The sequence below is a fragment of the Chelonia mydas genome, chromosome 1 (assembly GCF_015237465.2).
Source record: "Chelonia mydas isolate rCheMyd1 chromosome 1, rCheMyd1.pri.v2, whole genome shotgun sequence".
Classification (NCBI taxonomy): Eukaryota; Metazoa; Chordata; order Testudines; family Cheloniidae; genus Chelonia; species Chelonia mydas.
The window spans coordinates 190965110-190985367 of NC_057849.1; the positions used below are offsets into that span (position 1 = coordinate 190965110).

Consider the following 20258-nt stretch of genomic DNA (forward strand, 5'->3'; position numbering starts at 1 on the left):
TTCTGTGCTCCTCCTCCACAATTCAGTATGACTTAATTGGGTTTGCTGGGATCGGGGCCCTCTGCATCAGTATAGGCGTGTGACAGATGAAAGGGACAGGGTCCTAGAAGTGCCTGTATTTTTATTGTTAACTCCAGTGTAGCATGTGTTCAGTCTGATCAGAAAAAGCAGGTTTCTCTGTTGCTTCAGTAGCGAGAGAGGCCTGAATTCTGGGAAAGTTTGGATCTGCAGCCAAATCTTGTAAGTCAGGCCGCACACCAGCACTGATTTCCAACCTGTAGCTCCTCAACTACAAATGACATCTTCATAGACTACTAGAATTCTATGGAAGGGAGGGTTAGCTCAGTGGTTTGAGTATTGGCCTGCTAGACCCAGGGTTGTGAGTTCAAACCTTGAGGGGGCCATTTAGGGATCTGGGGCAAAAATTGGGGATTGGTCCTGCTTTGAGCAGGGGGTTGGACTAGATGGATGACCTCCTGAGGTCCCTTCCAAACCTGATATTCTATGATTCTATTCTAAGAATTCACCACATCCTTGTAACAATGAGGGCAGTTGTGTAGGAAGATAAAATGACAATTCAAAAACTAAATCTAAAAAACACAGACAAACCTGTGACAGGGCAGAGTTGTTGCTAGAATCAGATTTGGTGAATGTCAGATCTCTTGTTGAGCCCCTCAAAATATTGTTGCCTTACTGTAACCTTCATTTAGCTCCTTTGATAAATATAATCAGGTTAAGCTTCTTACATGGATGTTTTGTATTTTAAATCTATTTAAGTCTGCATGGCTCTCTGCTACTCCATTTGATGACAGAGTAGCTCTCTGGCTGTCCAAGGTTTACCAACTGCTCCACTGTACAGTCTTAAGAATGGGTGATACGGGAAGGGGAAAAACAATCTCATAATTTTGTTTAGTCTGACAGGAAATCTCTCTGTGTTAACTGTCTTATAAACTGGTGACATTTACGAGAAATTGTTTTCTTTAGTGTTGGATCAAGCATGGTTCTTCAACAGTTAAACTGATGCTGGGCATGTTTGTTTGTTTTTTTCCCCCCTCTCTTAGGTGCGTCATTCCTGTAACAAATTCCCTTGCTGAGAAGTCAAGGGAACATGTAGAAGAAGATGAGTACAAGATTCCTTCTTCCCATCCTGTATCCCTGAGCTCCCATCCACCTCACTGTCATAATATAAAACTTCATACTAGGTAAGGTAGCTTGCAGCATTGCACTGCTTTGGAGAGGAGAATAAAATCATTTCAGAATGAACTTTTGACAGGTTTTCTAAAATCTAATTGGTTATAATCATGGTGAAGCTGTCTGCCTTCTAAAGTGTAATCTTTTCATGCTTGGGTTATTCATGCCCTTTTATTCCTCTGATGGAGTTGAAGGAGAATAGAAGCCATTAAACTCTGTGGTTCAGAATTTCAGTAACAAAATGCAGAACACATTTGAATCAATATACTGTGACTATCAAAATACAGCAGTACTTCCCATGGTTGCACTCTCTCCTTGCCTTGTGTGTACCAGAGTTATAGCAACTTCTTTAAACATTTAGAACCTATTTCACAGAAGACCTTCCTTTGTGTTTCACAGGAAGAAAACATTTTTCATTCAGGCTTAATATTTCTCTTTCACTTTAAATATATCTTAAAATAATATCTGCGAACTGCCAGTCTCTGAATCATTAAAGGGTTGTGGCAAGGAGATTTGGACTCAAGAGACATTGCAGCTGAAGGCTGTGTGGCTCATGGCAAACCTCTTGGTCCCTGACTCATAAAGCTAATCTGAGTGTGCGAAATGAAGATAATAATCAGGAGGAAGGCTGAAATATCAGAAGGGACCAATTACTAGTAGTCTTATAGGTCAAAAGTACTATCTTAAAATCAATTATTGATCTACTAAGTTCTGACTCTTCTGCAGCTTAAAATTCATTGATACATTAGGACTTTTTTTCCTTTCAGAATGTGATGTCAATGCAATAAAACTCAACATTCTCCTCATTCCAGACTTAACCAATTAAGGTCTGATTTTACACATGTTTAATAAAAGAGATTTAGTCCAGTGTGGTGAAAAGGTCACTTTCTGATCACTACTTCTGTCGAAGTTATAAATTCCTGGAAATATAGGCTATTGTTATTAACAGAAATGCTGACACGACCTTCTGTGCAAAGATGTGAATGTTCAACTGGTCTTTGAGTGTTTTCTAGTCATGTACCCTTAAACTCCCACCTATTCTTCTGGGGAAAGATTTTTTGATTTTTTTTTTAATAGACATTCGATGTTACTGAATAGAATTGACTTTATGGGACAGACAGGATTTTAAGACTTTACATTTATGGACCTGTTTATCAGGGGCTTTTTTGTTTGTCCCACTTGGGAACCTCTCCACCAAGTCAGCCGTGTAGTAGAGAGATGAGTTGCCTATATGAGTGGAGGAAGAATGGATGAAACATGAACATGCAAGAAAGAAGGAGAGTGCTGCGTAGGAATAAACTCCATTGGCTCTACAGCTGCTTAGGACTCCTACACTAGGGGAAGTCCCCAGATAAAGAATTATAGAAAGTTTCCACTCCCTTGGTACCTCCTGTGTGGCACAAAAGGAGTGGAGTGGGGCTGAGAATCTTGTTCAGTATTTTGCAGACCATCACAGTTACAGATTTCAAAGCTGACTTTCCCACCATTCCAACTGGCCATTTGTTTTTAGCCTTCTTGATCCATAAGAGAGATTACCTTCAGCTGGTCATGGGTCCTTTAGACCAACAGTGCTAGCCTAGCACTAATCCAGGACATCCCACACAGAAAACTTCCTTAATTGTTAAAGTTGCTGGAATGATTTCATGTAATAACCCTTGTACAAATTACATATATAACAAGAAAGTGAGGCCTAAAATAAAAACCTGTGACACTTCAGAGAGTACAGAAATGATCTATTAATGAATTTATATAAATATTCCAAATGTTACATTAACTTTCTGCTGTTAGCTAATGTCAGTGCTGAAGTGTAAACATTCAAAATTATACGTTTCACAAACAACCTTGATTCCGACCAACAGCATATACTTAGGAACTGGAGCTAGGCAATATTTTTCATTCAAAAAAGGTTTTTGACAAAAAAAGGCTTATTTTGTAGAAATGACAATTTTTGTGGAAAATCACTCTTTAATTTTTGTTGCTGTTGAAAACACAAAAACTGAAATCTTTTTGTTTGTCAGTGCCTGAAAATTTCAGTTTTTTCACAAAAATTAGAAAAAAAATTATTTTTGTTTTTGTTTTAATAAAAAAATTGGCACCCCTTCTCACCTCTTGGTTTTCAGCAAGCTCTATTAGGAGCTTTTTTCAATGCATTTTTCATAAATGTGAATTTATTCAGCTGTGTAACTAGTATACATTTACTTGTAATATGCATATGCTGAAAGAGTTTGTAACTTTTTGTGGAGTCATACCAAATTAACGTTGTCACCTTCAAAACACATCACAAATGTTTGGTAAGCATGGGTATGCCTGTTGGCCTCTCCATTTTGAACTTAAATTGGAGTTTTTACACTCTGGCTGGCTGCTTCATGAGAGCGTCTAGTTTTCTGGCTGTGACAAAGACTTCATAAGGGGCCAAAATAATCGTGGGGTGACTTCATTAAAATTCTGGATTGAGTCCAGATACTTTAAAGGAGACAAAGAGACTGCAGTTGTTATTGTGGATGTCATGTAGTTCATGGCTATTGAATTCCAGCATCCTATTCTGCGCTTAATGAAAACATGTTTAATTTAAGACTTTGTGCCCATGTATTAGTATTATAGTACACTTCCAAAAGTCATATTATAATATACCAAATGGATTGCATTGTAGGTTTCTGTCTAGATTGTTATTCAATTGATTTGTTTTGTAGCTGACTTTATTTTATTCCCAGATTTGTCTGTGTTATGGAAAGGAAAGGAGAGAAAAGACAAGTGTCTCAGTAGAACAGTCCCTACTAATATAACACAATTGTATCATTCTGTTTACAATGTTTCTCCAAAAAGTATTTCCTTAAAGAGGGAAAAAAAGTAGCTGGGATGTAGGATGTTTAATACTTGCTTACTTCGTATTTCTAGTGCCTGGTCACACTGAAGACATCCTCATTGGCTGGGAGTTGTGTTAGGGCACTTTGTCGTCTATGGCTAGTCAACGTATGGAATATGGAGAGTAGACTCATAAAATAGGGCTGGAAGTGTCTTGTCTTGTTTTTTCCTTGATAAGGAGTCAAGGGTGGATTATTCCCTATAGTATATTTTTAGGTGACTTAATCAGTTTAGCTTCAAAGGACTCAAGCAATGTTTCTTCCTCCACTTCCATTGGAAGACTGTTCCAGAGTATAATAGGTCTCACCAATAGGAAGGTTTTTCTTCAGCTAGTCAGGAAAATAATTATTCTTTATTTTCATTTCATTTATTCCTATTTATAGCTCCTGGGACCACACACAATTCCATTTCCTCTTTCCTGTTTATATGCTTTAAATAATTGCACACGCTTTATTCATCCATCCCTTCCATATGGCCAGCGTGTATAGATTTATTTACATTCCTGCTAATGGTGAAACTCTAGATCTCTCTAGCTTGAAAGGGTCAATGATTTGTGAGAATGGTGTATGTAATGTGACCTATAGCCTTCCTCTAACTGAAGAAGCTTATTTTGATCCTTCCTACCTATATAAACGTTGTAGTTCTTGTCATAGAGTTGAGATGCCTCCATTCCTCAGTTTGTTTTAAACACTTGTTCAAATAGCATATAATTCACTATTGGGTGATTTTAGTTTCCTGTTTGTATCCTGAGCCTTTTAGCAGAGCTATCATATATTATCCATTAAGGATAATTTGTATTTTTATGCCAGGATTTTCCGTAGCTTTCTACTTTACTGCCTGAATCACCAGGATTGCTAGTACTGGGAAGTTTTAGCATCCAATTTGACTTAGGCTTCTTTTTACAGAACAATTTGTTTCCCTTTGGAGGAAAAGATAAAATTAAATATAAAAGACAAAGCAATACACCACTTTTTTGACAACAGAGGATCTAATGGAGACCCTCTAAATTGTTTTGGGCAGAGTTAATTAATTATTTTATTTTAAGAGTTTGACTAGGAATATTATGGACATGCACTATTTCCATGGGTTTGTTCTTGTTTAAAGGATTTTATTTCCTGTGTATTTACTGTTTGATTTCAGTAATAAAATAAGGATAAATTTACATATGTAAGTTAACAATATGGAGAAGTAGCGTATTCTAGTAGACTGATCTTTGGGTTGAGAGTCAGGAACTCCTAAAGTCTAATCTCAGCTCTTCCATTATCTTGCAATGGAGGCTTGCATAAATTACTTAATTTCTGTGGCTCAATTTTCCCATCAGCAGAATAGTGTAATTTCTCAGAAGGCTGTTGTGAAGATTAATCTGTTACTGTGTTTAACATGCTTTGAAAGTGAAAAACACTAGGAGTGTTTAAAAAGTTTTTATAACTTGCATTCCTCCATTTGTTTTGATGTAATCTATTGTGCTATAGTGTTCATTTTGTGATTTGGGGGATGAAAACTTGGGTGGTTGGTTGATTTCTTCCTTTGATCTCTGCTTTGAGGGTGTGCGAGAATGGTCAGTGTGCTGGTATAATGAATGGAACACACAATGCTACTTCAGAGATGAAGAAATCCAAAACCCCGGAGTTAGGTATGTTTTTTTCATTTTTATTTATTTGTTTTTAACTCTAGAAGAAGACAACCAGTCTGACGCATTTAGAGGTGCAATAAGAGAGCATTCACTTCTTGTTGCTTTGTTATTCAGGAGATGCCTTTGATGCATCCACTGCTCCAGTATCTTTACCACCTGCACGGCCTCCTACCAGAGACAACCCGAAACACAGCTCTTTGCTCAACAGGACGCCCTCCGATTATGATCTTCTGGTGCCCCCTTTAGGTAGCCGACCTTCTGCTGTTAAATATTTAATGGTTAACATAGTTAAGATTAACCAAATACCAAGCTTATTGCAAAACAAAATAAAATAAATTCATAGGTTTATTAAGAATTTCAAATGATCTGTGAGCTAGATTATTTGAAGAAAACAAGTGAGTGTAATTATGCTGTGATCTGCAGTCAGTGCCTGTCTCAGTCCAGGCACTGAGCTCTATCACCTTTACACATTAACATGCAAGTCCCTACATTAGTCAGTTGGTGAAGACTGATCATGTCATAGAAGGTGCTGTGCCCGTTCCCTGCAAAATGGGAAAGTTTACCATGGTTGTATCAGGATTTAGTGTCATGCCAGAAACAGATGCAAAGGCAGTTTTAAATTCATCTTCTGATGGTTAACAGAGAAAGCTTTTACTCTAAAAATCAGATTTTAGTCACTTAATATTGGAATTAGTCAAATTTCAAGTTTTCTAAATTGGGGGGGGGGGGGGGGCGCTGACTTTTTGTGTGTTAATTTGAGTTTTCATTTTATCATATAAAAGGGAGTGACTAATAGCACCATTGGAGATAATAAATCTGGAATTTGTTTCCTTTATATCAAGAGACTAAGGTTTAAGGCAGAGTACGATCAGTGCCCAGAATCATCAAACGTTGTCCTTCCCAATCCTAGTCCCTGGTTCCCTCTCCTAGAGCCCCTCAACTTCTCCAGTTCAGCAGACACTAACCAAGCCACCCTCTCAGTCATGCTGGGGGTCTTATGCTTGCCCTCTGCCACCTTCTGTAGCCTACCCATACCTCAGTTGTGAAGTGTTGGCTCCACTAGGCATGCTAACCCACTATGCATTATGAGGTGTATTAGCTCACACTCCAATTACATAGTGCAGTAACAGAGAGCAGCACAAGGGGGAGAGGTGGGAATTGCACTGTTTGACAGCCCTGAACTACACCTGTCTGCTCCTCTCTCATAATGTAGAGGGTGAAGTCTCCCATGAATCCCCAGGACTGCACTTCTTGGCCTCTTGGGCCAGATCTGCTTATCCCTATGTAAGGTGACACACAGTATATATCAAATCCAGCATGGTCCGTACATCATCATTCCCCCCCACACACATACACACTGGTACATAGAGATCATCCTACAGTACTTTTCAGTGTGCTCTTTTATTTCACTCGAGTGCAACATCTGCAGATTGGCCACCAAGACGCTGCTTATTTTACAACCTAGAGTAAACCTTTTTCCAAAACGCCCCCCTCAAAACTGAAAGGTCATTCACAGCATGTAAAGCATTCAGTTGTGCATAATAAGAGCCAGTCTTACAATTTAATTATTGGAGTCACTGAACTTCTAGAAAACGCTAGGAGTGAGAGCCTCTGTTAGCAGCCATGGAAAATCAATTTTAAGCTTCACTCTTTTTTTTTTTTTTTTGTACTGTTCTTAATGAAGTTTTGCTCTTTAAATGCAGGCGAAGATACGTTTGACAACTCACCACCGTCACTTCCACCACCACCACCACCTCCCGCTCGGCACAGCCTCACTGAGCATTCCAAACCTCTGGGCTCAGGAAGCAGACCCTCTTCAGGACATGAACTGTTCCTTCCTCCTTCGGGTAAGAGTCACCAAGCAAACAAAGTTTTTAACGTATTTGTTTACAGCAGAAGCTTATCTGAGCTGATAAAGTTGTCATTGTCTGTTAGAAATACCTTTGCCCATAGCTAACTGTCTAAAAACTGGAGAGATTAGTTTTTAAAACTATAGAGATGAAACATCTCAGAGAATATAAAATAGTCTCTACTTTTCTTTTCCCCATGTAATAGATAAAATCAATATTTTCATACTAGACATGACATTTTGGTAAATAACATTTTTCTAATAGGAACAGTTATTTTGAAGTGCCAAGTTTTCCATTGAGTTCTGTGTTGCCAGTATGCATCATTTGTCAGATCACCACAGAGTATTTCTTTCTTTAGGACAATATAATATACAATTTAGACTTCTTTTTGAATGGGGACAACACTAGAAAAGAAGGGCAAAGAACAACAACATATATTTGATAGAACAGTTACTGTCAAATCTTACTTCTAAACTATAAAAATTGTAAACCCCCCTGATTGCAAGGAACTCAGTTCATCCCATTGTTCATGAAATTCATATCCCCAAATGATTGTCTATCTCTTTCAGTCCAGTTTTCAGCCTGCATATGGCACAGAAACTGTGCTACTGTCTTGATTGATGGCCTGTTAATGTACAGTGGTTGGTCCTCCATGCTGATTAACTTGGTTCTGTTTGCTGCCTCTGATGTAGATTACTCCCAAAATGATTGTGGACTTACTTGTGGGCTGGGGTACATACTATAGCTGTTGAGGGGTTCCCTTCTTTCTTCTTTGGGAGGTTTCAGAGGATGTTTCTGGCCAATTGTCTGCCTACCCTGAGGATTCTGTTTTGTGGTGATCTGCAAGGCTCTGTATTGTCACGTATCTTCTTTCAGCAGGTATGTGAAGCTCCTGAGGGATACAGTAAGGCATTTTGGGCACTGGTGTCAGTGGTATGCAGTTGACAGGCAGTTCTGTCTTGTTTTCATCACACCCTGCTGGTGTGTAGTCTTTGCTTTCCCAGCATATGGATGACATTGGTTGTTAGATTGAGAGCAAGCTGGCTGAGGTGCCAGATAAATTAGCAGTGATGCGAGTGGGTGGCATAAATGATTCTGAAAGATGGCTTGCTTTCCTGTCAGAGAGGTTTTTGGTTGTCCCTCTCTTGTCTAATAGGCTCACAAATTAAGAGGTTCTGTTGGACCTCATCTATGCCATCCTTCCAAGATCGATAATTAGTTACACTTTATTTTATTTTTAACACAACCCCACACTGATACAGCTCTGATACAGAATACTGTTCTTTTACTGGTAATCCCAAAATATAAACGCAATGAAAAATCTGTTTGAAAAAGAAACATGTTGTGTCCACATTAATAATACATATTGTTCTGCCTCAACTGCAAGTCGATAAGTGCATAATTTTTACCATAAATCGACAGTCTTATGTACTTTTCCTTTTAAATTACATTAGACACAACATTATTCTCCAGGAACAGCAATTATAGAAATACTTTATTGAAAAATTCTACCATAATTTGACACTTTAAAAATTGGATAATATTTCCCACTTAACTGCATCACTTAAAAGGAAATAGTTAAATTCCAAAATCAAGATGATAAAATAGAATACACAATAAGAATCCATGGATCAGAGTTGAGGTGGTGGTGTTGTGTTAAATGTGGGTTCCTTTACAATAACTTGTTCATTTTGTGGACAGTGTAAGGTTTATTATGTCCTTAAGTATTCATTCCTTATATTTAAGTGCTTAGGTCATTATTTTTCAAACTGTGGGGTGTGCGCCTGCTGTAGGGGGTGCGATGAAGTTTTCAGCAGGGACCAAAGGACCTGGTGCTGGCCAGCTCCCACAGGAACAGCAGATCCTCGTGCAAACTCACTTCCCTTTCTCCACGCACATGGTCTCTCTCACACACCTGTGCACGCACACCCTCCTCCCACCCTCTGGCTGTGCTGGGAGTCAGCATGGTGGCAGCACTACCACATGCACGTCTTTACCCCCAGCGTGCGCCTGTGCACACAGGGAGAGGGCAGAGCCGCCTCCCACATGCACTAGTGCCGCTCCTGGCAGCGGGATTTCAAGTGGGGCACATGAGCCTTCTCCCGACACGTGCTGGTCACGTGGAGATTTTGTAACACCCATCCTGACCCCCGTGCGGGCTTTGAACTCGGCACTATCCAGATTCTCCTTCCCCTATGCTAATGGGAGGCATGCCTAGGACATGAATCTCCTAAGGCGGGTGAATTGGGGAACCTCTGGCTCAGGTTTTGTTACTGTTGTCATATGTAAAGGATGTTGTCACTTAGCAACCTGAACTGGGTTTTGAAATGTTTTTGTTGTTTTTGGAATGACCTTCTGTAGGTTGTTTGTCTCCCAGGGACAGTAGTTAGTGAGCCAACTTTTTCAAACATAGGTAGCAAAATTAGACTTCTAAACAGACTTGATTTTTTCAAAACTGACCTCACAGCAGATCCCAATGTCAATTTAGGTACCTAAATATTGAATTAGGAGCCTAAGATAACACATTTTTGAAAATCTTGGCATCAGTGATTAGTGTGTTGTCATTTATTTGTACTGCAGTAGTGTTTAGGGGCCCCAGGCATGGACTCGGACCCTGTTGTGCTACGTGCTATACAAACACAACAAAAAGATAGTTCATGCCCCAGTCTATCACTGTAAGGGTCAATCCAAAAGTCGTGTATGTATTGGATATTTAAATGTTTCTCCGTGAAATACCACGTTGAAAGATATGTAGCTCTAGAGGTGTTGACATGCTTTAGCACAAAGTTATTTACAGGGTCTACCAAACCATCAGGTAGAATAGTATTTTCAATACCTTTAACATCTCTACAGACTGAATGCTACAAATAGTTTTGTTGCACTTTTTCTGTTTATTTAAATGCTGTATTCCTTTTGCTCAGCAAAAAACGAGGCAAAAAAAAACTGAAACATTTAGAAATCAAGTTTACATTTTTCAGTTCACATCACACTATTGCAAGGAGTTTCATCAATCACGTAATGAAATATGACAGGTTTAACCCACCATAACACATAGCAAAAAATAACAAAGCATAAAAATGCAGGAAGTGTTTGTCTCATAACTACTCTTCTGAAATGGCAAGTTCATTTAAAAAATACCCGTCACCTAAAAGCTTCAAGTAAATGTGTTACAGTACAAGTACCTGAGAGTAATTAGATGAACCCAAGTGACACTTTCTGACGTTTTCTGCTATCTGTCAAGATTTGAAAGTTGAGTAATGTGCTAGTACTCTGTACTTTTCTTGACACAATTCAATTCACCATCCATCTTGTCAAATAAGCCACTGGATATGGATGACTTTGCAGGTTACAAGAATCCAAGTTTCATGCTTTTGAATTGCAGGGACAGAAATTACTCTAAAATGGAGTACTGAAGATAAACTAATGTTATCTGCAATTTACAAGGTTATGTGGAAAATTATTTGGAAATAACATAATAATTTAATATAATTTATAAATGTTCACATAAAATCTGGAAAGTACATTTTATGGTCACTTAACATTTTCCATATGTACATATTAGATATGATCTGTACTGTCACTGTTCATTAATCTTATAAGTGCCTTTGATTACACGGAGACACATACTTGTGTGGTTGCTGTTTCATTCTTTTTTTTGAATATTTCTTTAGACACTGATTTCCAAAGCCATATTATGATTGGTGACAGTACAAGCCTTCAGGTGATTTCACAGGCATGCAACAGATCTAGTGAGTGTACAGTCAGGACCTGATCATCACAAAAAATATATATATATCCCTCCACCCACTGTGGTAAATGGATTGAAGACTCAGTTGAGGAAAGCAACCTGTTCAGGATAGCTCTTCAGCATTGCTTAAAGTTAAGCACTTGCTGGAGTACTATCTTCAATAGGGGCCTAAAAATGGAGAAGAGAAATGTTCTAATCTTCTGCTTTGACTTTTTAATCTGTCTTCAGTAATTGGCAAAGACAGACACAAAGCTTGCTTACCCCTATCACTAGTTTCTTTAATATATGTTGGGGAGGGAGACTATATTAAGTTAACCACCTCCCCTGGTTATCGCTAGGCATAGTTACATCCCCACTGCATGAATGCAAGTGTGTGTGTGTGTTGTGTGTTCCTTTTGACACACTCTCTCTCTCTCTCTCTCTCTCTCTCTCTCTCTCTCTCTCTCTCTCTCTCTCTCTCCCTCTCCTATTTGCACTCACAATCCCTTCTCTCCTGAAGCTGCTTGTTCATACAGCTCTAATCTGGTCCTGTGTGCATGAACCTTGCGATCATTTTTAACTTTAAGTATCCTCTCGTTTTTATAGATCTCTTTTTTGATCCAGCTACTAGTGTAATTCCTTTGCCTCCTGCTCGAAGATTAACAGGCGAAAATGTCAAAACTAATAGAACATCACAGGACTATGATCAGCTTCCATCCTCCTCAGGTAAGATGCAAAACCGTGGTTAGACAAAGTAGCAGCCTAAGAAAGCAAGTAATCTTAGCTCAGACAAACTGGCAGACATGAGCCAGTGCATTGCTATCTTGTTTTTGAGGAAAGGCCGCTGTTATTCACAACAAAAGCTGGCAGTTCTCTTCCTATGAAAAACAGATAGGTAACCATCAGAGAAACAATAGAGATGGATCTTCTGAAAGGACATAAAGTCCCAGAGTGGCTCATCCATCCTATGATCTGAAGGGTCGGGTAGACTAAAAGTGAAAAGAATTTTCCTTTTAAAGATTAGTCCTTTTAATCCTACCGATAGACATTGAATGCTTATGTGAATTCTGGTATCTTTTTTTTTTTTTTTGATAAGGCATTTTCCCTGTTCCTTTGGGGATCACAAGAGGTCAGAAGTCATGCAGGGGCCACTGTGCCTCTTGGTTCCAATTTTATTCTTCTATTTTGTCCACAGAGCAATACAACTTAAACCTATATATTGTTCTCTCAGATATGTACCAATGTGCCTTCCGTAGCTCTGGGCACTGTAAAATATTTTAAAATACACAGGAAACCCAAAAGCAACTAAAATAGCATATCTAGTTTGTAACAACCCAGTCAACATAATGTAACAAATTAAAAAGATGGCCATAATATATAGCATCTCTGATCCAAAAGGAACCTCAAATTTTCAGTCCAGTTATAATGTATCCAATCCTACAGTTGGATTCACATGGCTGGACCCTTGCCCCCACACAGATCCAATGACAGATTGAAAGTCTATAAGGAGCTACTATGAAGGAGCTACTGTAAGGTGGGGGTATAACTGGTTGGAAAACTGTTCCCAGAGAGTAATCATCAGTTGTTCATAGTCAAGCTGGAATGGCATATCAAGTGGTTTCCCGCGGGTTCTGTTCAATATCTTCATCAATGATTTAGATAATGACAGAGAGAGTACACTTAAAAGTTTGCAGATGATACCAAGCTGAGAGGGGTTGCAAGTGCTTTGGAGGATGGGATTGAAATTCAAAATGATCTGGACAAACTGCATAAATGGTCTGAAGTAAATAGGATGAAAGTCAATAAGGACAAATGCAAAGTACTCCACTTGGGAAGGAACAATCAGTTGCATACATACAAAATGGGAAATGACTGCCTAGGAAGGAGTACTGCAGAAAGGGATCTGGGGGTCATAGTGGACCACAAGCTAAATATGAGTCAACAGTGTAACACTGTTTCAAAAAAAGAGAACATCATTCTGGGATGTATTAGCAGGAGTGTTGTAAGCAAGACACGAGAAGTAATTCTTTCGCTCTACTCGGCGCTGATTAGGCCTTAACTGGAGTATTTTGTCCAGTTCTGGGTGCCACATTTCAGGAAAGATGTGGACAAATTGGAGAAAGTCCAGAGAAGAGCAACAAAATTATTGAAGGTCTAGAAAGCATGACCTAAGAGGGAAGATTGAAAAAACTGGGTTTGTTTTGTCTGGAAAAGAGAAGACTGAGAGGGAACGTGATAACAGTTTTCAAGTACATAAAAGGTTGTTACAAGTAGGAGGGTGAAAAAAAATTTTCGTTAACTTCTGAGAATAGGACAAGAAGCTATGGGCTTAAATTGCAGCAAGAGCGGTTTAGATTGGACACTAGGAAAAACTTCCTGTCAGGGTGGCTAAGCACTGGAATAAATTGCCTAGGGAAAGGTTGTGGACTCTCCATCGTTAGAGATTTTTAAGAGCAGGTTAGACAATCACCCGTCAGGGATAATACTAGATAATACTTAGCCCTGCCACGAGTGATGACCTCTCAAGGTCCCTTCCAGTCCTATGATTCTATCCTTTTATGTGCAGTAGAAATCACTTAATACACCAATGAATGTACTTGCCTTTGCAGTACAACACAGCAGCTAGTTAAAGGGACGCTGTCAACCATAAACCTAGTCAGTTTAAAAAGAAATAAAGTAAAAGTAGTTTCATTATTACCCCAATCCCTGAGTCCTTTGCCTATTTGCGGTCAGTTTTCCTGTTCTTTACAAATGTATTTTTTCTCGTTTTGCTGCATGAAAGCCCATACAATCAGGGGAAACTGGCCAACAGAGGCCCTGAGTTAATCATGTGAGTAGTTGCACTGAGTCATGTGCATCTAGCTGTTAGGATTGGGCCATGATGAACTGTTCAGGGCAAACAGTGAAATTGTATGTATGCAAACTATTCTCAAATGTACAAAGTGAACACATTGAAAAACATGATTTTTTCCCTCTTGTCTGTCAGTTTTAGTAATTGTAGGTGTTACTTGCCACGACAGTAGGTGATAGATTTTCCAACCAAAGTGTGATTTTTTTTTTTATTTTATTTTTTTTTAAATACGGGAAAGTTGACATTGTTCCTTTAACAGTGTGTTACACCGGTATACTACACTATAGATCAGGAAGTGAAGAACACATTTTCCAGTTGAAACTACAGGTAGGATTAAGCATGAAAAGTGCCAGAGGATCTTTAATGATCACCACTGTTTAGAACCTCAGTTTGATGTCTCAACCGATAGCGTTTTCAAGACTACAATTCCCCTAACAGAATGCTGGTGCTCGCTATTTAGATAGCACTCTGGGTTTTACAGTGCGTGTTAGTTTATAAAATCTTCAGGGAAGGGCTCTTGTCTTTCTGACTAGCAGAATGGGGCCCTGATTCTGACTGAAGGGCTTCTGGGTGCTGTTTTAATATACATATGTGATAATATAATAAACTGATTACCCTAAAGGTATTAGAGAGACAAGGTAGGTAAGGTATTACCTTTTATTGGGCAAACTTCTGTTGGTGAGTGAGACAAGCTTTTGAGCTTACGCAGAGCTCTTCTGAAGAAGATATTACCTCACTCACCTTGTCTCTCTAATATCCTGGGACTGACACAGCAACAACAACAAGGCATACCATTTTCCCTCTGTGCCAATATAAAAACACAATGGTTGCTTCATCGATTATATTATTTCTAAGGCTTCTCTTTAAAGCTCACTTAGAAAGGATTTGCTTGCTTTTCACACGGTAATTTACATTTCTGCATAGTCTTTTAATGGATATGCCTTTTTCATGGGACTGGTATATTTTAAAGCCCTCTACAAAGGAAGCTGATGTAGAGAAGTTTTTAATTTCTTGCTATTTAGGATCCAAATAGTTTCTTGGTATTGCTTAGTAAATACTTCATTACCTAGATGATTTGCATAAACATCTTCTAAAAATATCCATATGCTTTAACCTCCGCTATATATATACTAATCCAGCATGCTATGTACATAAAAGTTTTCAGTTTAATTTTAATTAAATGCAACTGTTTGTTAAATCATGCTATGCTATAATTGGAAAGTTGTATTTGTAGTGGTTGTAATTCCATCCTATGGAATTAATAAGTTTCAGAATGAACAGATTCAGCTTACTCCAGGATTCAAAAAGACAACCTTGTATGGAGAATATAACTTCGTGTTTGAGGTATTCCTTAATCATTCATCTCTGATAGCCAGCAGTTGTTCATTCCAAACCTGTTTTAGGATTGCTGTTGGACCTGTGTTAGAAAGGAAGTGAATGTAGTCCACTAATTAGAGTAAATTCTATTCCTAACACTGCCACTGACTCAGGGTACACCTTGTCACTTGACCCCTCTGTGCCTCAGGCTGTCTATTTTTAAAATGGGAATACCTGCCTTACTATAACGTTCAACTTGACTGCTGACTTGTAAGGCCAAATGTATCTCTCATTATTAAGAGAGCTATCAGGTATATTTTGACAGCCCTTTAGAATTCTTTAATATCAAGAAAGTAGGTTGCATATGGTGAAATATAGTATGTTGTTTGTCTCTGACATCTATCACTTTGGCATCTAAGTACTAAACACAGCAATTTATGTAGCAGGGAAAATTTCAAAAATGGCTCTCAATTTTTCACTTTTTCATTGTTCCAGAGGATTTATATATAACATAAACATTGTGATGGTATAATTTCTGAGGGAGTTCAGGTAAAAATAATGAATAGAATGAGGGGAAAAATCACTGATTCTAGAACACACACACACACTCTCTCATATTCACATACACCATCACCTTTTCGTCTCTTGCTCAGCTGTGATTCCACTACCTAGGACATTTGTGCAGTCAATTACACCTGTGGAAAGCGGGTGTTACATGCTACAACTGGTATGAGCAGTGGTGAGCTGGAGCCGGTTCCCACCAATTCGCTAGAACCAGTTGTTAAATTTAGAAGCCCTTTCAGAACTGGCCAAAAGTGGCGCCTTAGGCTCAGGGTTGGAGCACTGAAGGGGAAAATTTGGTGGGTGCAGAGCACCCACCAGCAGCTCCCCACTCCACCCCCAGCCCCAGCTCACCTCCGCTCTGCCTCCTCCCCTGAACGCCCTGCTCTGCTTCTCGCCCCCCCCCCGCCCCCCGGCTTCCTGCGAATCAGCTGTTTGCGCGGGAAACCGGGGCGGGCTGAGAAGTAGGTGGTGGCTTCGCACTCAAGCCCAGGGAGCCGGAGGTGAGCGGGGGCGGGGGGGGCGCGAGGAGGGCCGCCCACGCTGCAGCAGGTAACCCCGGGGGCAGGGGGGCACGCAGGGGAACTGCTCTCCTCCTCAGCTCGCCTCTGCCACCCTCAGCCTGAGTGTGAAGCCACCGCCTGCTTCTCAGCCCTACTAGGCTTCCTGTCGAACAGCTGATTTGCAGGAAGCTGGGGGTGGGGGGCGGAGAAGCAAAGCAGGGCGGTGCCTTCAGGAGAGAAGGCAGAGCGGAGGTAATCTGGGGCTAGGCGTGGGGTGGGGAGCTGCCGGTGGGTGCTCTGCACCTACCAAATTTTCCCCGTGGGTGTTCCAGCCCCGGTGCACCCAGGGAGTCAGCGCCTAAGGCGCCACTTTTGATGTGATCAGTGGGGGGAGCAGCTGCTCCCCCCATAGCTATGCTTCCCCGCCCCTAGGAGCCAGAAGGACCTGCCGGATGCTTCCTGGGAGGTGCCCTAGGTAAGCACCGCCGGGACTCCCCACCTCGCCCTCCAGCAGGTCCCTCTGGCTCTTGGGTGGGGTGGGCACCCACTGCGGTGGCTCACGAGACCCTCCTGCCCAGTTCTGGGGGCAGTCGGGACAGGGGAGGGGGGTAGATGGGGCAGGGCCCTGGGGGGGGGGGGGGGGCGTCAAGGAACTTGGGGGGTTGGATGGGGCAGGAGTCCTGGGGGCCGGGGGTGGACAATGAACCCCTCATGCAGTGAGGAGGGAACCAATTAAGATTTTGGCAGCTCATCACTGGGTATGAGTGAATGGAGCAGTCTGACTTCCACACTCACTTTGCTCAAATGTAAATGACTACCCAAGATGCAAGGTAGAGGAGAATGTGTATACATTTATTGTATCTCCTTAGTATTGCACTTAAATGCTCTGTGCGAAATGGGTTCAAAGCTGTGTGGCTTTCGGAGCCCTGCCTACAGTCTGGCCTTTTTAATGCACTGTTATGCCATTGTCCACATTGCTCTGGGGTGCGCTAATAAATATAAATGTAAAATCGTGCTTGCCCCTCTTCAAATTATTTATAAATGACCAAGGAAAAATTCATCCGGCTTGGTGCATTTTTGCTATTGTTACATACTTAAAGGTTGATTTAAATATAGTTCAGACTCCTCTTGTCTGCAAGCATCTGCTTGAGAACTGTGATGGCTTGTTGAGCCCCAGGCTTTAGGGCTCTGAGGAAGATTTACACTTTTTTAGCATTCTACAGTGAGGCAGCAAAGTTCTTCACTCAGGCTCCCTCAGCTCCTCAAAATGAGAGATCCCCTTGCCTCTCTAATATCCCCTCAAAGGTGTTTTTTCCTCTACCCCAAATAGACGTGTCTGCCTTCCTCCACTCCACAGAGACCCTCACATGACAAGCTTGCTTCCTCACTCTCACCCTCCAGCAGGCGTGCTTGCATGGTGCTGTTTATCCCTGCTGCTTCCCAGACTGGCAGCAGCAGAAGCTGGGACATGTTTAAAAAGCAGGAAGGGAACAGAGTGGGTGGCTCACTGCAGGGGGAAATGAAACTATTTGACATCATTACCCAGGCAGCGAGAGTCCTGATTTATCCTTGCCTCTCAGCAGCTTAGGAGGTCCCTTTCTCGCCACCACAGACTTTCTCCCCCTAACCTTCTGCTAGTGAACCATAGTTGTTTATTAAATTAGCCGGTCCCCAGGCATTATCTCCTTTGGGATTAGCTAGTTTCCTAAGGGTTGAAGGCAGCATGGAAGCAGACATGTGAGTGATTGAGGCTGCCTGCTCAGAGACTGAAACAATTAATTGAATTATATGAATATACAATTAACTGAAAATTCATCTAGAGATTTTTATTTTTTTTAAGAATCCAAGGTGGCTGGCGCATGTGTGTGTGTGGCAGGAAAGAAAGGCCTGTTTAAATGCCTCTGACTCTTTGTGTCCAGATGGAAGTGCAGTTTAAGCTTAGTATTTTTAAACTCAGAATCTAACAGGATACCCATAGTCCGCTAAAATTTTATATGGATGTGAAGATATTGAGAAGAGGTGTCAGCATTTTAAAAAAAATGGGGAATTGAGTTACACAGAGAGTGAGAGCTGGAGATTTAAAAGGACCTGTGCTATAGAGACATCGGTGGAATGAGAAGAAAATATGTGTTGCAAATCTTCAGAAAGAATTAAAAATGGTTTCCCTAAATGATATTTGTTTCAGCAGGTTTTAGGCAGCATGAAGCTTTTAGTCAAGAAAAAACTCCAATTTTGGGTTCAGATTGGAGCTGCCAGAACTAGTTATTCATTCATTCACATTCTCTCTCTCTCTCTCTCTCCCCCCCCCCCCCATCGACACCCCCCCCAAACTGTATCAAATTTAATTGTATTATTTGTTCTTTAGATACTTTTCTTCCATAATCATTTTTCTAAAATTGCTTTGATAGTCATATTTTTAGCCTCAGATTTACATATGCTACATTATTTGTCTTGCAATTTTCTAGTATTGTGCATACTTTGATTTTAATTATGGACCATATTCTTCAATAATACTGTAAATTGAGTTTTGTAAAATAAGTCTGAATTCCTGATTTTACTTATTCCTCTCTTACTGGTAACTAAACTTCCTGAAATATTGCTAATCATCTAATCCTACAAGTATTTCACACCCCTTTCCCTAGTAGCCTCAAACCTGTCTTGTGTTGTTTTTTTATCATTAGCATTTATATAGCACTTTTCATCTTCAGTGTCCTTTATAAAGACAAAATAATCCAATCTGCTGTTTTTCTCATCACCATGTTGTGCAGAAATAAGCAATGTTTCCAGCACAAGATTCAACCCAGTCTTTTAAGATGAAATCTGAATAAAATTACTCTCATCTATTTGTTACATTAATCCCACCATCTTTCTAGAAAAATATTTCCTGGATCTTGTCTGACTTAACAATAGAATTCCTGTACTGATGCAAACAAGCTTATCTGAATGCATAAAAACTGAGTCAGGAAATGCATCTTGAGTCGATCTATATGAGTGGTTCTTAACTTGGGGTGCACGCACACCCTGTGGGTGCAAGATGCCCTTTCTGGGGGTGTGAGACATGCCAGATTTTTTTAGAAGGTAAATCATCAAACACAATTTAAGCAGAGGCACGTAAGCACAACTGCTTTGTTTCATCAAACCTATGTATTTATTAACATTATACATTTTTTAACGATTACTGTAATATACAAACAAAAACATATTTGGGTTTAAAGAACTGACCTACTTCAAGGATTCTTGATAAGGGATGCGAGAACATATTTTGAGAACCAAAGGGGTGCAGGCTGCAGTAAAAGTTAAGAACAACTGAGCTATATGAATGACTAGGCTGATCCACTGGAGATGTTTAACGTGCTCTGTGGGATTACAATCCAGATAGTCTCCCTGTACAAAACTGAATAGCTGTATGACTTCGATAATGAAAATATAATGCTCCTTTGCATTACAAGATATATCTGGAAGATTTGAAAAAACAAAATGCTATTGCCACCAGTGTAAATAAACTGGAAAATGTTATTGCCATAAGCTTTCTCTAATTCCATATCATTGGAGCACTATTTATTGTCAGCAGAACTTTTCAGAATTCTTCTCAAAGGATTGAAAGCCTAAAAAAAAAAATAAAAAAAACCCCAACCACATACTTCCCACTCAAAGCATTTCTGCTCTATGCCATCTTGTATTTAAGCTTCTTAGTGTAGCCTCAGCAAGGATAAAGAGGTTTGGGCAAAGTACCAAGTTTACTTGAGTCCTAACCCCTTGACTC

At 40.1% G+C, this 20258-nt stretch overlaps 1 protein-coding gene across 8 annotated transcripts in view; it reads left to right on the forward strand.

Moving 5' to 3' along the window:
* CBLB (Cbl proto-oncogene B) overlaps positions 1-20258 on the forward strand; it is a 192184-nt gene that overhangs the window by 167196 nt on the left and 4730 nt on the right. For 7 of the 8 annotated variants that reach the window (XM_037907760.2, XM_037907747.2, XM_037907754.2 and 4 more), the window contains 5 exons: positions 1062-1202; positions 5598-5686; positions 5801-5932; positions 7390-7533; positions 11870-11989. In XM_037907760.2, the coding sequence (XP_037763688.2) occupies positions 1062-1202; positions 5598-5686; positions 5801-5932; positions 7390-7533; positions 11870-11989 (626 nt within the window). Of the gene's footprint in view, positions 1-1061; positions 1203-1958; positions 2459-5597; positions 5687-5800; positions 5933-7389; positions 7534-11869; positions 11990-20258 lie in introns of those variants that run through there. The other variant, XM_043538543.1, reaches the window with a different exon arrangement.